Raw genomic sequence first — 17751 nt, 5'->3', positions numbered from 1 at the left:
GACTTCCCTTAGGGGAAAAAAAGGACAGGTGTACACTCGCGCACACACACACATATCCATCCGCACATACACAGACACAAGCAGACATATATATATATAAAACCATTAATTTTTGAGAGTTTCTTAGCTTGTCTGTCTTGTTTGTTGTTTATGTCCTATATCTCACTTACAGTTTCCATTTAATCCATCATATGAAATTCTAATTGCTACACCCTCCCCCTTCTGTAGAATACTTGTATATACACTGCTGTGGAAAGCCTAAGGACAAGATACCTAAGGTAACATAACATATTAACTACTCGTTGGGAATGAATGAAAGTGCTGGAGCATGTCACCAGAGGTCGCTCATTCATGCACATGGTGTGAGCTCAGTGAGACTAATGCCAAATCGGGCTCTCCCAGCAACATGAGGCGGTTGAAGAAATAGGAAAAGACAGTTGTGTCAGTCAGGGAGCATTCTGATGTAACATGCTCATTTTCTTCATTGCTATGTGATCCGGAGACAACGTTTGCATGACTTCTTACAGGGAAGAATCATCAAGAAACTAGAAAGAGGATGAGGTATGACAGTTGTAGCCCAGGAGTGTGATATTGTGAGCAGCATTGTTGTATAGAAAACACTCCAAACCACAGGCAGTGCTGTCAGAAGAGAAGAGGATGAGCGACCATTGTGAACTACAGTGGCAGATGAACACTAGATTGTGCAGCGGGCAAGAATAGACCCACATCAAACAATGGGTGCAATCGTAACCACATTTAACAGCTCTGCAAGCCATGCAGTCTCACATCCCAAAGTGGCACTGAGACAGAATAGGGGTAGCCTCTTTGCTCGAAGTCCAGTACATTGTGCTCCATTAACACCCTGACGTCAATGACATCATTTGCGATTGTGCCAAAAGCATAGGAGCTGGTCCAATGAGGAGTGGGGTCATATGCTCATATGTGAGCAGATTCAGTCTGAGTGGTGATTCGGAGTAGTGATTCTATACGTACGCTTATATAGTGAGGAGTGGAAACACGTAATGCACCCAGGAACATTGTTGAATATTATCATATTGGTGACCCAGGTGTTGTTGTGTGGGGAGGCATAATGCTGCGAGGGTGTACTGATCTCAGAATCTTTGAACATATTACACCCATTGATGAATGTTATTGTGATACTGTATACTCCTTCACTATGTGCATCTTTTCCGGAGTGCATTTGGTCCAGACTTTATTTTTATGGATGGTTGCAAAGAACAGTGCAGGTGGAGGAGATCTTGGACCAAGAGGATATTTGGCAGATGGACTGGCCTGCTTGTTCCTCCGACTTAAATCCCATTGAGCACATGTAGGATGTGATGAGGAGATGTATTGCAGCATATTGACATGCACCAATGACCAAGTGGCAGTTGTCAACTACAATGGTGGAGGAATGGAATGCCCTAATAGGCGAACTAAACAAGGCAAATCCAGAATGGAATGTAACAGCATTATGAAAAGGGTACTTGCTACTCACCATATACCAGAGATACTGAGCCACAGATAAGCACAACAAAAAGATTGTCACACAATAAGCATTCAATGAACGAAGCATATGTCAGACTACTAGTTTGACTTCAGCTGCCAGAGACTGTGGTCTGTGAGTTGCCTTTATATATATATATAAAATAGAAAGAAACCTCCACATGGGAAAAATATATTAAAAACAAAGATTCCAAGACTTACCAAGCGGGAAAGCGCCGGCAGACAGGCAAAAAGAACAAAACACACAAACACACACATAGAGTTATTAGCTTTCGCAACCGATGGTTGCTTCTTCAGGAAAGAGGGAAGGAGAGGGTAAGGAGTCATTCCAATCCCGGGAGCGGAAAGACTTCCCTTAGGGGGAAAAAAGGACAGGTGTACACTCGCGCGCGCACACACACACACACACACATAGGGAAGTCTTTCCGCTCCCGGGATTGGAATGACTCCTTACCCTCTCCCTTAAAACCCACATCCTTTCGTCTTTCCCTCTCCTTCCCTCTTTCCTGAAGAAGCAACCATCGGTTGCGAAAGCTAGTAATTCTGTGTGTGTGTTTGTGTGTTTTGTTCATTGTGCCTGTCTGCCGGCACTTTCCCACTTGGTAAGTCTTGGAAAATATGTATATATATTTTCCACATGGGAAAAATATATTAAAAACAAAGATTCCAAGACTTACCAAGCGGGAAAGTGCCGGTATAGGCACAATAAATAAAGCGCACAAACACACACACAGAATTACGAGCTTTCGCAACCGGCGGCTGCTTCGTCAGGAAAGAGGGAAGGAAAAGGAAAGATGAAAGGATGTGGGTTTTAAGGGAGAGGGTAAGGAGTCATTCCAATCCCGGGAGCGGAAAGACTTACCGTAGGGGGAAAAAAGGACAGGTGTACACTCGCACATACACACACATTTATCTGCACATACACAGACACAAGCAGACATTTGTAAAGGTATAGAGTTTGGGCAGAGATGTCAGTCGAGGCGGAAGTACAGAGGCAAAGATGTAGTTGAAAGACAGGTGAGACATGAGCGGCAGCAACTTGAAATTAGCGGAGGTTGAGGCCTGGCGGATAACGACAAGAGAGCATATACTGAAGGGCAAGTTCCCATGTCCGGAGTTCTGAAAGGTTGATGTTAGTGGGAAGTATCCAGATAACTCGGACGGTGCAACACTGTGCCAAGATGTGCTGGCCGTGCGCCAAGGCATATTTAGCCACAGGGTGATCCTCATTACCAACAAACACTGTCTGCCTGTGTCCATTCGTGCGATTGGACAGTTCTTTGCTGGTCATTCCTACATAGAAAGCTTCACAGTGTAGGCAGGTCAGTTGGTAAATCACGTGGGTGCTTTCACACGTGGCTCTGCCATCAATCGTGTACCACCTTCTGGGTTACAGGACTGGAGTAGGTGGTGGTGGGAGGGAGCATGGGACAGGTTTTACACCGGGGGCAGTTGCAAGGGTAGGAGGAAGTGGCTCTGGGTATTTGCTTCTGTACCAGGTCGGGAGGGTAGTTGCGGGTTGCGAAAGCTGTTTTCAAGTTGTTGGTGTAACGGTTCAGGGATTCCGGACTGGAGCAGTTTCGTTTGCCACGAAGACCTAGGCTTTATGGAAGGGACCGTTTTAATGTGGAATGGGTGGCAGCTGTCTTAATGGAGGTACTGTTGCTTGTTGGTGGGTTTGATGTGGACGGACGAGTGAAGCTGGCCATTGGACAGATGGAGGTCAACGTCAAGGAAAGTGGCATGGGATTTGGAGTAGGACGAGATGAATCTGATGGAACCAAAGGAGTTGAGGTTGGAGAGGAAACTTTGGAGTTCTTCTTCATTGTGAGTCCAGATCATGAAGATGTCATCAATAAATCTGTACCAAACTTTGGGTTGGCAGGCTTGGGTAACCAAGAAGGCTTCCTCTAAGCGACCCATGAATAGGTTGGCGTACGAGGGGGCATCCTGGTACCCATGGCTGTTCCCTTTAATTGTTGGTATGTCTGGCCTTCAAAAGAGAAGAAGTTGTGGGTCAGGATGAAGCTGGCTACGGTGACGAGGAAAGAGGTTTTAGGTAGGGTGGCAGGTGATCGGCGTCAAAGTAAGTGCTCCATTGCAGCGAGGCCCTGGACGTGCGGGATATTTGTGTATAGGGAAGTGGCATCAATGGTTACAAGGATGGTTTCTGGGGGTAACAGATTGGGTAAGGATTCCAGACATTCGAGAAAGTGGTTGGTGTCTTTGATGAAGAATGGGTGACAGCATGTAATGGGTTGAAGGTATTGATCTACGTAGGCAGAGATACGTTCTGTGGGGTCTTGGCAACCAGCTGCAATGGGGCGGCCAGGATGATTGGGTTTGTGAATTTTAAGAAGGTAGAAGGTAGGGGTGTGGGGTGTTGGTGGGCTCAGGAGGTTGATGGAGTCAGGTGAAAGGTTTTGTAGGGGGCCTAAGGTTCTGAGGATTCCTTGAAGCTCCGCCTGGACATCAGGAATGGGATTACCTTAGCAAACTTTGTATATGGTGTTGTCTGGAAGCTCACGCAGACCCTCAGCCACATACTCCCGACGATCAAGTACCTCGGTCGTGGAACACTTGTCCGCTGGAAGAATAACAATGGATCGGTCAGCCTTCAGATCACGGATAGTTTGGGCTTCAGCAGTGGTGATGTTGGGAGCAGGATTAAGGTCTCTTAAGAAGGATTGAGAGGCAATTCTGGAAGTCAGAAATTCCTGGAAGGTTTGGAGAGGGTGATTTTGAGGAAGAGGAGGTGGGTCCCGCTGTGACGGAGGACAGAACTGTTCCAGGCAGAGTTCAATTTGGATAGTGTCTTGGGGAGTTGGATCATTAGGAGTGAGATCAGGATTATTTTTCTTCATGGCAAAGTGATATTTCCAGCAGAGACTACGAGGGTAGGACAGTAAATCTTTGACAAGGGCTGTTTGGTTGAATCTGGGAGTGGGGCTGAAGTGAGGCCTTTGGAAAGGACAGAGGTTTCGGATTGGGAGAGAGGTTTGGAGGAAAGGTTAACTACTGAATTAGGGTGACGTGGTTCCAGATTGTGTTGACTGGAATTTTGAGGACAAGAAGACATTTGGGGGGAGTGGAGCTGGAAGTGGGAGATTGAGTAGATGGGAGAGAGTGGGTTTGTGTGCAATGAGAGGAGGTTGAGGTTTGCTGGAAAGGTTGTGAAGGGTGAGTGAGTTGCCTTTCCAGAGGTGGGAAACCAGGAGATTGGATAGATTTTTGAGGTGGAATGTGGCATCGTGTTCTGATTTGCGGTTAGCCTGTAGGAGGATGCTGGTGTGGATGTGGAAGAGGAAAGATTGAGGACTTTTATTAAGGATAGGAGTTGACGAGTGTGTTCATTGGCTGAGTTGATGTGTAGGTGAAGGATTAGGTGGGTGAGGGCAATGGATTGTTCAGTTTGGAACTGGTCTAGGGACTGATGGAAAGATGGGTTGCAGCCAGAGATGGGAACTTTAAGTGTGAGGACTTTGGGGGTAATGCCAAATAACAGACACGCCTGAGAAAATAAAATATGGTAGCATAATCTGGCTATGGCGAAGGCATGTTTGCGAAGGGAATGTAAATAAAACTTAATGGGGTCGTTGTGGGGGTGTTGTGAGGGTGACATGGTATTAGAAGGTGGAAAGTGTAACATGAGGCTGAAATGAAAATGAAAATAAAAATAAAAAATATATATATATGGGGAGAGAGAAAGGTGAACTAGAAAGCAACTGGAGATCTGGTGTGAAAAAAGGCGAAAAAGTGTTGGCTAAAACTGGGCTATGTTGATCCTGTGGTGAACTTGGGTCGGTAGACAACAATGTGCATAAAGGTTAGGTGGTTGTGTTGCCGCCAAAAAACGCTGTTGAAAGCGGAAAAAAGTTTTTGGTTATAGTTTGGAAATGTGTTACATATTATTGAGTATATATATAGGCGGGATAAAATTGTATAGTAGATTACGGTAAAAAGGAGAAAGTGAATTCAAAGTGAAACTACTGGCAAAAACAGATAGAGAAAGTAAGACGACATAAAAGCTTTCGAGATGCAACAGTGACAATAACAAATGTAATTGTTGAGTTCAAATTAATGATATAAATATAATAGAGGGAAACATTCCATGTAGGAAAAATATATCTAAAAACAAAGATGATGTGACTTACCAAACAGAAGCACTGGCAGGTCGATAGACACACAAACAAACACAAACACACACACAAAATTCAAGCTTTCGCAACCAACGGTTGCTTCTTCAGGAAAGAGGGAAGGAGAGGGAAAGACGAAAGGATGTGGGGTTTAAGGGAGAGGGTAAGGAGTCATTCCAATCCCGGGAGCGGAAAGACTTACCTTAAGAGGAAAAAAGGGCAGGTATACACCCGCGCGCACACACACACACACACACACACACACACACACACATATATCCATCCACACATACACAGACACAAGAAGACATTTGTAAAGGAAAAGAGTTTTGGCAGAGATAACAGTCGAGGTGGAAGTACAGAGGCAAAGATCAAAGACACCAACCACTTTCTCGAATGCCTGGAATCCTTACCCAATCTGTTACCCCAGAAACCATCCTTGTAACCATTGATGCCACTTCCCAATACACAAATATTCCGCACGTCCAGGGCCTCGCTGCGATGGAACACTTCCTCTCACGCCGATCACCTGCCACCCTACCTAAAACCTCTTTCCTCAGTACCTTAGCCAGCTTCATCCTGACCCACAACTTCTTCACTTTTGAAGGCCAGACATACCAACAATTAAAGGGAACAGCCATGGGTACCAGGATGCCCCCTCGTACGCCAACCTATTCATGGGTCGCTTAGAGGAAGCCTTCTTGGTTACCCAAGCCTGCCAACCCAAAGTTTGGTACAGATTTATTGATGACATCTTCATGATATGGACTCACCGTGAAGAACAACTCCAGAATTTCCTCTCCAACCTCAACTCCTTTGGTTTCATCAGATTCACCTGGTCCACCCTGTGGCTAAACATGCCTTGGTGCACGGCCAGCACATCATGGTACGGTGTTACACCGTCCGAGTTATCTGGATACTTCCCAATAACACCAACCTGTCAGAACTCTGGAGATCTCTACTGTATGCTGAGTAACAACTATTCTTTTCATAATATTGTTCCCTACCATGAGAACTCCTTACCAACAATGTTGGTAGAATGGAGCGTGTTACAGCATTGCTGTCCATGATGATCACACACCCTTTTAAGAACCACGTCCTGCCATTTGTAATGTCAAGGGGGTCATTTTGAGTCGCAGTGAATTCAGTGTAATTATTGTATTTAATAAAAGTGTCAATTCTGTTCTTCTCATTACACAATTCTTTCAGTTGCCTTCTGTACTGTGTTGTACTGTACTGTGCTGCACTGTACTGAAGCTGTTATTTCTATTCATGGTGCAAGATTCATTGTGCTATATTACTTATCAGTTACAGATCATGGAAAAGCTAGATTCGTTCATAAGTTTTGAACAGCCTTATACATCTCTGTCTTCCTTTAAAGTTACGCTTATTCTTGTGTACCCAACATGTTTAACAGATGTCCTATTTCCTGTATTTATGGTAGAAATGACATGCTAATACAGCTTTAATTGCAGCACACTGGCCTACTAAACAGGGAGATGAGCCACACCATGATCAGATTGTATGCCAATTTGTGAGCATAGATCTGGTAGACATGGTGAGTCTGAGAGTGGTTTTTAAACAGTTTTCCACGGTTATCTAGGCAGATGTTATAATGGTACCCCAGTCTATGCCTCATGAACAAAACACTCAACATTTGAAATAGGAATACAAACAATGCAAAATTTATGTGTTTCACAAACATGTAGTACACTGTCTTGGTTGAGTTACCAGCATCGCAGTTTGCTACATACACAAATAACAAACATTTTTTGACAGCCATTTATTTTTACTCTTTGTTGTGATACACATTACTAGCATATATTATGCTTGTCTGTTCCCTCCAGTGGTTTGAATTGCTGACTCTTAATGCAGAGTTCCTGGAGATGAGCGGAAAGATCTGTGCTTAAATAAATAAGTAGTGTAACTTATCAACAAAAATAATCAATTTTGGAAAATATGATATAATCGGTAGATAAAGAATCTGCTCCCCAAGTGGTAGCAGAAGAAAGCACTTATAAAAGGTATTACAGTATGGAAGCTTTTGGATACAGTGGCTCCTTCTTTCTGGCATAAGACTTGAAGTGTAAGGAAGAGGGGTGAAGGAAAAGGACTGATGAGGTTTAGGAAAGAGGGTAGAATTCAGAAAAGTCACTCAAAACTACGGTCAAGGGAGACTTAGTAGAGGAGATGAGAAATAAAGACTTATTGTTGGGAACTGCATCAGATGAGATTTGAAAACCTGACAACACACAATATCCTGTTGCAGAGCATGCTCTACAATGTGACGCTCATGAATTCGGTGTCTGTTTCATCATACGCCATATGGATTCTTCCCACAGACACCAGGTTTTCAGACCTCTGCAGGTGGGAACTGGTGCTACAAGATGGCCTTGGTTCCCATCACCTGTGTGACCTTAATTTACATTAATTTCTTCAGTCTTAGCATTTCTTCACAGTAACTATGCCTTTCTTCACTCCCTTTTAGTTTTTTCTCGTCTGTCACATGCAATTCACTTAGCTTTTTGTTCTTGTTAACTTGTGCATGAAGCTTTAACAGTAATCTCTGTCTTGTATATTACCCTACCTTCCTCCTGTAAGTTGTCAGGTTTTTAAATCTTATCTGACAGAGTCTCCATCAATTGTCTTGCCATCTCATCCTGTTCTGTAAGTCTCCCCAGACTTGGAGTTCTGTTTAACTTTTCTGAACTCTACCCCATTTCCTAAACCTTAGTAGTCCTTTTCCTTCACCCCACTTCCTTTCCCTTCAACCCCTCTGCCAGAAGAAAGAGTCCCTGACTTTGAAAGCTTGCATACGCTAATATCTTTTGTGTATTCGCCTACTGCCACTGGTTGTAGATTTGTCATCTGTTCAATTACATTGTAGTGTAAATGGGCAGATAAAAAAATCTACTTACCAAGTGGTGGCAGGGGAACACACACACAAAAGGATTTAACTTTCACATGCTTCTTTTGGTGGAAGAGTTGAAGGGTAAAGAGGAAGGGTGAAAGAAAAGGAACAGAGAGGTTTAAGGAAAGGGGTATAGTTTGGAAAAGTCACCCTGAACCCTGGGTCAAGGGAGACCTGCCAGATGGGATGAGAACGAAAGACTAATTGTTGGGGACTTCACTGGAAGAGATTTGACAACCTGAGAGCTTAAAGGTGGAAGACAGGGTAATGTGCAAGACAGAGATTACTACTAAAACATCGTGCACGAGTTAATAAAAGTGGAAAGGTAAGTGCATTGCATGTAACAGAGGTCAGAAAATGAAGCATGTAGAAAACTGAAATGCAGTGAAGAAAGGAGTAGTTACTGTGAATAAATGCTGGAACAGAAGGAATTAACATAAATTGAGGCCAGGTGGGTGGTGAGAACCAAGGACATGTTGTAATGCTAGTTCCCACCAGCGGTGTTCTGAGAAACTGGTGTTTGGGGGAAGAATCCAGATGGTGTGAGTAGTGAAACAGGCACTGAGGTAATGACTGTCATGTTAAACAGCATGCTCTGCAACAGTATATTTTGTGTTGCCTGTAGAAACCCTCTGCCTACGCCCATTCATCCTGACTGATGACTAGGTGATACGCTGATGTAAAAGGCTGAGTAGTGTTAACATAACAGTTGGTATATGACGTGTCATTTCACAGGTGTCTCTCTCTTTGAGAGTGTATGCTTTGCCAATTAAAGGCTGGAATATGTTGTGGTAGTAGGGTGCATAGAGCAAGTCTTGCACTGGGGACTGTCACAGGGGTAGGAGTCATATGGTAGGGAGATGAGTGCAGAAGGAAGAATTACAAGTAGTGTAACAGATGCACAAGACACTAAACTTATATCAAACGAGTAGACTTACATAAGGCTGGAAGCCATAAAATATTTGTTTTATTTTTTAGCTTATATTGTAAATATGTGTTTTACTGAATGAGGACTGGTTCGCAAATACAAAGGAATTTGCTAGTTCCATTTGTCATTCGGTTTTTATAAGAGTTGCAGTTGTTATTGTTAGTATGCAGGGTTAAATCTGACTTTGGCACAGAAAGGGGTAAATTATGCTGCCACAAAAGTCTTTGGGCACCTACCAAACAGCATCAAAAGCCTGACAGATAGCCAACTAACATTTAAAAATAAATTAAAAGAATTTCTAGATGACAACTCCTTCTACTCATTGGCTGAATTTTTAGATATAAACTAAGAAAAAAAAAACTTAATCATTAGTGTCATGCAATATTTTGTGTAATGTAATTTCTTGTACAGACATCTTTTATTAACCTGACACGTTCCACATCATTACGAAGTGTCGTATTCATGATCTATGGAACAAGTATTAATCTAATCTAATCTAATCTAATCTATTTGCAAAATTAATAATGACACTTTATTCTCTAGGTCTCATATGAAGAGTTTAAGCTGCAGTTTGCTCAAATGTATGAACATTATGAAAGGCAGAGATCAGACAACATCACAGATCCAGCTGTGCGCCAGCAGAGACCTATTAGCACAATCTCTGGCTGGGACCAGCAGCATCACATTGTTAATGGCTACCACCACAGTCACCCGACAGTCTCCAGTTGGCAGTCCTCAGCGGACAATAAGGACATGCCTCCTGTGTGCAGCTGTGGTCTGGGATCACCAGAGCATGAGGATACTGCCAAGTGTGGCAGTGAAGATGATAAGCAGCCAAGTGACATGCTTTCCATAGGCTCAAGTACATGCAATCTCTATAGTGATGTATGCAAAGCGGAATCATCATCACTCAACATTGATGACAACCACAACTCTGATACAGATAGACCAAAGTTTGAAGCTGGTGACAGACTAGAAGAAAGTTCTCCAACACCACAAATGGAAGGCTCATCCCAACCCACTGTAACAACAGAGGGTAGCTCAGAAGAAGCCCTCGTGTCTCCGGTTTCTGGTACAGACGGTGCAAGTGTAGACTTAGATGTGTACAAGGGTGACGAAGAGACCTCAATAGAAGGAATCAGTGGCAGTTGTGAGGATAGTGGTGTTGTTGAAGGTTCTTATAGTGAGGGTGCTGCTAAAGATGTTTCAGATGCGTGTGAGACAGCTCGTGATGAAAATGAGAAGATTTTACTTTCTGAAAGCAGAGAAGAAAGTACTGAAAGCAGTGTAACAGAGAATGTGGTGAGTGGTGTAGATGTAGTAGAAAGTGTTAGTAAAGATATTGCTCAAAAACCTGAGGGAGAAAGTACTGCACAAGTGTTTGAATTAGATTCTTCCCATCTTAGTTCATTAGAGGCAGATACTAGTTTTGATGAATTAGTGGAAACTAAAAGTGAAATCCTCAAGAAAGAGTCAGATGTTTTAGAGTTCGTTAGCAGGGAGATGACAGTACAAGTTGAAAGGGAAGTTATTGACAGTGACACATCGGAAGCGTACTTGACACCGACTGACACTACTGACGTGACCAGTGAGAAGAAAGATAATGAAGGTGAAGAATCAGAAGAGCGACTTCAAGAGCCAAAAGATAAGAATGTGGACTTGGAAGCAAAAAGTGATGTAGAGGGAAGAGTTGTGACAGATGAAAGTGTTCTAGTAGTGGTTGATAAAGATAGTGTAGATTTTTCTCCTCTGCATGAGGAAGACAGGTATCAGGATGATGTTTCTTGTGCTGCAGACAGTGAGAGAGACCAAGAAAATAGTGCTGTCAGTAGTGTAGGTGCCATTGTGATTCCTAGTGTAGAATCTGAACCATGCACTCACAGTGAAATTGAAGAACGAGTGCTCAGTGAAAGTGAAAGAACAGATTTCTTAAAATCTGAAGTGACGGACTTTCCAGCTAGTGACATAAGCTGTCAAAAAGCTGAGGTAGATGATGTAAAAGTGACTGCTGCCTCTGACACATTAAATAATAATTGTGATATGTTATCTCAGAATTCTTCTCAGGTGCCAAATATTGTTGAAAGTGAGTCTAATGAAAATAAGGCCTTTAGAACTGTAGATTGTGAGGTAAGTGATAGGACTACTATTACAGTGGAAAGTGAAATAGTGCCTCCGCAATCGAGCGAAGAAATTTCTGTAAATAATACCTCAGATGTACCTGCATCCACTGCTGAAACGAAAGACAGTATGGCTATTGAACAGGTTGGAGACACTGTGTGCACTACTGCAATACCTACTTATCAAGCATCACCTCAAAAGCGGCCACACAGCTCTTCGACTTCGACACAAGTGGATCCAGTTCACTTTGGTATGTTGTTTAAATGCTGTTTATTCACTCAAAATACTGTTTTATATATATATATATATATATAATCATTAAAATATCTCATTAGTTCCATTTTTTGTGTTTTACCTTCATTATCTTTCTTGCAGAAACAAAACGAACAAAACCATCACCAGTGCCTCAAAATTCCTCTCGCCCCATGTTTAGTCCTGGGCCAACGAGACCACCTTTTAGAATACCAGAATTCAAGTGGTCTTATATCCATCAGCGTTTGCTATCTGATGTCCTTTTTTCTCTAGAGACTGATATTCAGGTTTGGAGAAGGTAAGTTCTGGCACTTGAATGCCTCTGCTAATAGAACTTGAAGTTCAATATTTTCTTTGTGGGTCTTTATTGTTCTTGTTGGTATTTTTTGTTATTATTACTTTTTTTTTATTACTGGTTGTTACTTCTGTTACCAGTCATCTATGTTGGATCTGAAAAGATATTATTTTTATCACTTTTTCATTTTCAGTAGTCAGAGTAAATTAATTGAATGTAGTAGGTTGTAAAATGTCTTTTATTAAAGATGTAGCGTACCGCAAATAGACTATTGTCAAAATAGGAAGTAGCATAATATTTAGTTTATAGTAAATATTGGTGTACTCTCTGATGAAGACAACAGCAATTTCATTATTATAATTTCCTGTTCCTTACTAATCATGGTTGCACAAATTGGTGTTTCAGACATTTACAAATTAAGCAAACCTTAATAATAGTATAGAAATTCAGAATTTATAAAAATTAACTATTTTGTAATGGTGGAAACAAAACTCCTCCCAGGGAGAATTTGAAATTGACCAGGTTGCCATCTCCAGTTTTTTAATTATCAAGAACTCTAGAACATTAGAGTCAAGAGAGGAATATAAGCTGATTCAGATCACTACCCAACTGAAATGCACATGTGATTTATTCCAAAACACACACTCATGAAACACACCAGTATGAATAACAGAATTAATAACAAAACTTTGAAGGAAAAATAATCTGTTATTCAAAGATGCTGAAGAAAGTGAATACTGATGCCAAAAATTGTGCAGAAATGGTTAACAATATTACATTTTAAATAGCTCCATGGAACAAGCAAAGAAAGCACAGATGGTGGAATAGTAAATGTGAGGAAGCACTTTGATATAAAAAAAAGGAAGCTGGGAACAGCTCGTATAGCAGGAGAACAAGGAGTAAGTGGAAAATCTATCAATTTGAGAAGAAGCATGCAGATAAAATTATTAGGGCAGAAAAGATGTGCTTTGAAAAGGAGCAATGTAAAACTATAGAATAACATTTAAAAAGATGTAATACAAGAGACTGTTACAAAACATTCAAGGACGGTGTGTCTGGGTACATTCTGGAATTGCTATGTTTGAGGGAAGAAAATGGAAAACTCATACTTAAGAACAAATAAAACTGTAAGCTATTGGCAGCACATTTTGAAAAGCTACTGAACGGTGGCTGTGTTGTGTGTGTGTGTGTGTGTGTGTGTGTGTGTGTGTGTGTGTGTGTGTGTGTGTGTGTGTAAAAGCTACTGAACGGTGGCTCTCTCTCTCTCTCTCTCTCTCTCTCTCTGTGTGTGTGTGTGTGTGTGTGTGTGTGTGTGTGTGTGTGTGTTTTCTGTTTCCAAAGAATGACCTTTTTGTCAGAAACTTTAACATGTTAACAGTCCTTTCATCATGCCTGTCTGCAACTCAATGCTACCTCTACGTGATGAGGAGCAGTCTATCCTTTTCATAGTATTGTGGGAAAGTTCTGATAGAATATAAATATTTTTTTTTTTTATTTTAAGATAGCACTAACTGAAAAGCAGAAGCATTGAGTCACTGATGGTCACATAAAAAAAAAGAAAACTTGCTAGCTTTCTGAGTAAAAAAACAAACACGTATATCTTTCTATGCGAGATCTGATTTCCCTTATTTTACTATGATGATCGTTTCTCCCTTTGTAAGGCGGCATCAACAAAATATTTTCACATTCTAAGGAGAAAGTTGGTGATGGAAATTTCATGAGAAGATTCCACTGCACCGAAAAACGCCTTTGTTTTAATTATGTCCACAACAAATCCTGTATCATTTCAGTGACAGTCTCTTCCTTATTTCATGATAATATAAAATGTGCTGCCCCTCTTTGAACTTTCTCAGTCTGCTTTGTCAGTCCTATATGGTAAGGATCCCACACTGTGCAGCAGTATTCTAAAAGAAGATGGACAAACATAGTGTAGGCAGTCTCTTTAGTAGTTCTTTACATTTTCCAAGTTTCCTGCTGATATAATGCAGTCTTTAGTTAGCCTTCCACAAACCATTTTCCATGTGTTTCTTCCAATTAAGTTGTTCATAACTGTAATTCCTTGGTATTTGGTTGAATTTACGGCCTTTAGATTCGACTGATTTATCATGCAATCAAAGTTTAACAGATTCCTTTTGGCATCGATGTGAATGACCTCACACTTTTCGTTATTTAGGGTCAATTGCCATTTTTTGCACCCTACAGCTATCTTCCCTAAATCATTTTGCAACTTGTTTTGATCTTCTGACGAATTTACTAGTCAATACAGGGCAGCATCATCTGCAAACAAACTAAGATGTCTGCTCAGATTGTCTCCTAAATTGTTTATACTGATACGGAACAGCAAAGGACCTATAACACTACCTTGTGGAAAGCCAGAAACCACTTCTGTTTTACTTGATGAGTTTCTGTCAGTTACTACAAACTGTGACCTCTCTGACAGGAAGTCACAAATACAGTCACGTAACTCCCTTGATATTCCATAAGCACACAGCTTCTCTGCAAGCCGCTGGCATGGTACAGTGTCAAAAGCCTTCCGAAAATATAGAAATATGGAATCATATGTCTAAAAACAAAGATGATGTGACTTACCAAACGAAAGCGCTGGCAGATTGATAGCATCATCAGATGATGAAGCAACCATTGGTTGCGAAAGCTTGAATTTTGTGTGTATGTTTGTGTTTGTTTGTGTGCTATCAACCTGCCAGCGCTTTCGTTTGGTAAGTCACATCATCTTTGTTTTTAGATACATTTTTCCCACATGGAATGTTTCCCTGAAATATGGGATCAATTTGAAATCTGTGAGTGTGTGTAAAGAGCTGATTGTGTTTCATAAGTAAGATGTTTTCTAGATCCTTGTTGACTGTGTGTCAGTAGACCATTCTCTTCAAGGTATTGCATAATGTTGGAATACAATATATGTTCCAAAATCCTGCTGCATATTGACATTAATGATATGGGCCTGTAATTTAGTGGTTTACACCTACTACCTTTCCTGAATATTGGTGTGATCTGTGCAACTTTGCAATCTTTGGGTATGGATCTTTTGTTGAGCGAATGGTTGTATACGATTGTTAAATATGGAGCTATTGTATCAGCGTACTCTGAAAGGAACCTATCTGGTACACAGTGTGGACCATAAGACTTGCTTTTGTTGAGCGATTTAAGTTGCTTCACTACTCCGAGGATATTTTCTTGTACTTTGCTCATATTTGCAGCTGTTCTTGATTTGAATTCTGGAATATTTACTTCATCTTCTTTGGTGAAGGAATTTTGAAAGGCTGTGGTTACTAACTCTGCTTTGGTAGCACTGTTGTCAATAATATTTCCACAGCTACCACACAAAAAGGCATTGATTGTGTCTTGCCACTAACATACTTCACATACAACCAGAATCTCTTTGGATTTTCTGCCAGATTTTGAGACAAAGTTTCACTGTGGAAACTACTATAAGCATCACGCATTTAAGCCCATGCTAAATTTTGAGCTCCGGTAAAAGATCGAAAATCTTGGAGTATATATAATAGAAAGAAACTTCCACATGGGAAAAATATATTAAAAACAAAGATTCCAAGACTTACCAAGTGGGAAAGCGCCGGTAGATAGGCACAATAAATAAAACACACAAACACACACACAGAATTTCTAGCTTTCGCAACCGACGGTTGCTTCTTCAGGAAAGAGGGAAGGAGAGGGAAAGACGAAAGGATGTGGGTTTTAAGGGAGAGGGTAAGGAGTCATTCCAATCCCAGGAGCGGAAAGACTTCCCTTAGGGGGAAAAAAGGACAGGTGTACACTCGCATACGCACACACATATCCATCCGCACATACACAGACACAAGCAGACATTTGTAAAGGCAAAGAGTTCAGGCAGAGATGTCAGTCGAGGCGGAAATACAGAGGCAAAGAAGTTGTTGAAAGACAGGTGAGGTATGAGCGGCGGCAACTTGAAATTAGTGGAGGTTGAGGCCTGGCAGATTTCGAGAAGAGAGGATATACTGAAGGGCGAGTTCCCATCTCCAGAGTTCGGATAGGTTGGTGTTGGTGGGAAGTATCCAGATAACCCGGACGGTGTAACACTGTGCCAAGATGTGCTGGCCGTGCACCATGGCATGTTTAGCCACAGGGTGATCCTCATTACCAACAAACACTGTCTGCCTGTGTCCATTCATGCGAATGGACAGTTTGTTGCTGGTCATTCACACATAGAAAGCGTCACAGTGTAGGCAGGTCAGTTGGTAAATCACGTGGGTGCTTTCACACGTGGCTCTTCCTTTGATCGTGTACACCTTCCCGGTTACAGGACTGGAGTAGGTGGTGGTGGTGGGAGGGTGCATAGGACAGGTTTTACACCGGGGGCAGTTTCAAGGGTAGGAACCAGAGGGTAGGGAAGGTGGTTTGGGGATTTCATAGGGATGAACCAAGAGGTTACGAAGGTTAGGTGGACGGCGGAAAGACACTCTTGGTGGAGTGGAGAGGATTTCATGAAGGATGGATCTCATTTCGGGGCAGGATTTTAGGAAGTCGTATCCCTGCAACCAACGGTTGCTTCTTCAGGAAAGAGGGAAGGAGAGGGAAAGATGAAAGGATGTGGGTTTTAAGGGAGAAGGTAGAGAGTGATTCCAATCCCGGGAGCGGAAAGACTTACCTTAAGAGGAAAAAAGGGCAGGTATACACTTGCACGCATACATACGTATCCATCCGCAGATACACAGACACAAGCAGACATTTGTAAAGGCAAAGAGTTTTGGCAGAGATAACAGTCGAGGTGGAAGTACAGAGGCAAAGATCAAAGACATCAACCGCAAATTAGAACAGCATGCCACCCTCCACCTCCAAAAACTATCCAATCTCCTGGTTTCCCACCTCCAGAAAGGCGACTCACTCACCTTCCACAACCTTTCCAACAAACCTCAACCTCCTCTCATTGCACACAGACCCAGTCTCTCCCATCTACTCAATCTCCCACTTCCAGCTCCACTCCCCCCAACACCTCAAAATTCTAGTCAACACAATCTGGAACCCCAATTCAGTAGTTAACCTTTCCTCCAAACCTCTCTCCCAATCCGAAACCTGTGACCTATCCAAAGGCCTCACTTCAGCCCCACTCCCAGATTCAACCAGACTGCCCTTGTCAAAGATTTACTGTCCTACACTCGTAGTCTCTGCTGGAAATATCACTTTGCCACGAAGAAAAATAATCCTGATCGCACTCCTAATGATCCAACTTCCCAAGACACTATCCAAATTGAACTCTGCCTGGAACAATTCCGTCCTCGATCACAGCGGGACCCACCTCCTCTTCCTCAAAATCACCCTCTCCAAACCTTCCAGGAATTTCTGACTTCCAGCCTTGCCTCTCAATCCTTCTTAAGAGACCTTAATCCTACTCCCAACATCACCACTGCTGAAGCCCAAGCTATCCGTGATCTGATGGCTGACTGATCCATTGTCATTCTTCCAGCAGACAAGGGTTCCACGACTATGGTACTTGATCGTCGGGTGTATGTGGCTGAGGGTCTGCGTCAGCTTCCAGACTACACCACATACAAAGTTTGCTAAGGTAATCCCATTCCTGATGTCCAGGCGGAGCTTCAAGGAATCCTCA

At 42.1% G+C, this 17751-nt stretch overlaps 1 protein-coding gene across 6 annotated transcripts in view; it reads left to right on the top strand.

The window, feature by feature from the left end:
• The window catches only part of LOC126281932 (neurobeachin), a 2071601-nt gene that overhangs the window by 1170758 nt on the left and 883092 nt on the right, over positions 1–17751 (top strand). For all 6 annotated transcript variants that reach the window (XM_049981271.1, XM_049981272.1, XM_049981275.1 and 3 more), the window contains 2 exons: positions 10025–11849; positions 11975–12149. In XM_049981271.1, the coding sequence (XP_049837228.1) occupies positions 10025–11849; positions 11975–12149 (2000 nt within the window). The remainder of the gene's footprint in view (positions 1–10024; positions 11850–11974; positions 12150–17751) is intronic.

The sequence above is a fragment of the Schistocerca gregaria genome, chromosome 7 (assembly GCF_023897955.1).
Source record: "Schistocerca gregaria isolate iqSchGreg1 chromosome 7, iqSchGreg1.2, whole genome shotgun sequence".
NCBI classification, from domain to species: Eukaryota; Metazoa; Arthropoda; class Insecta; order Orthoptera; family Acrididae; genus Schistocerca; species Schistocerca gregaria.
This window is presented reverse-complemented; position numbering and strand designations above follow the sequence as displayed.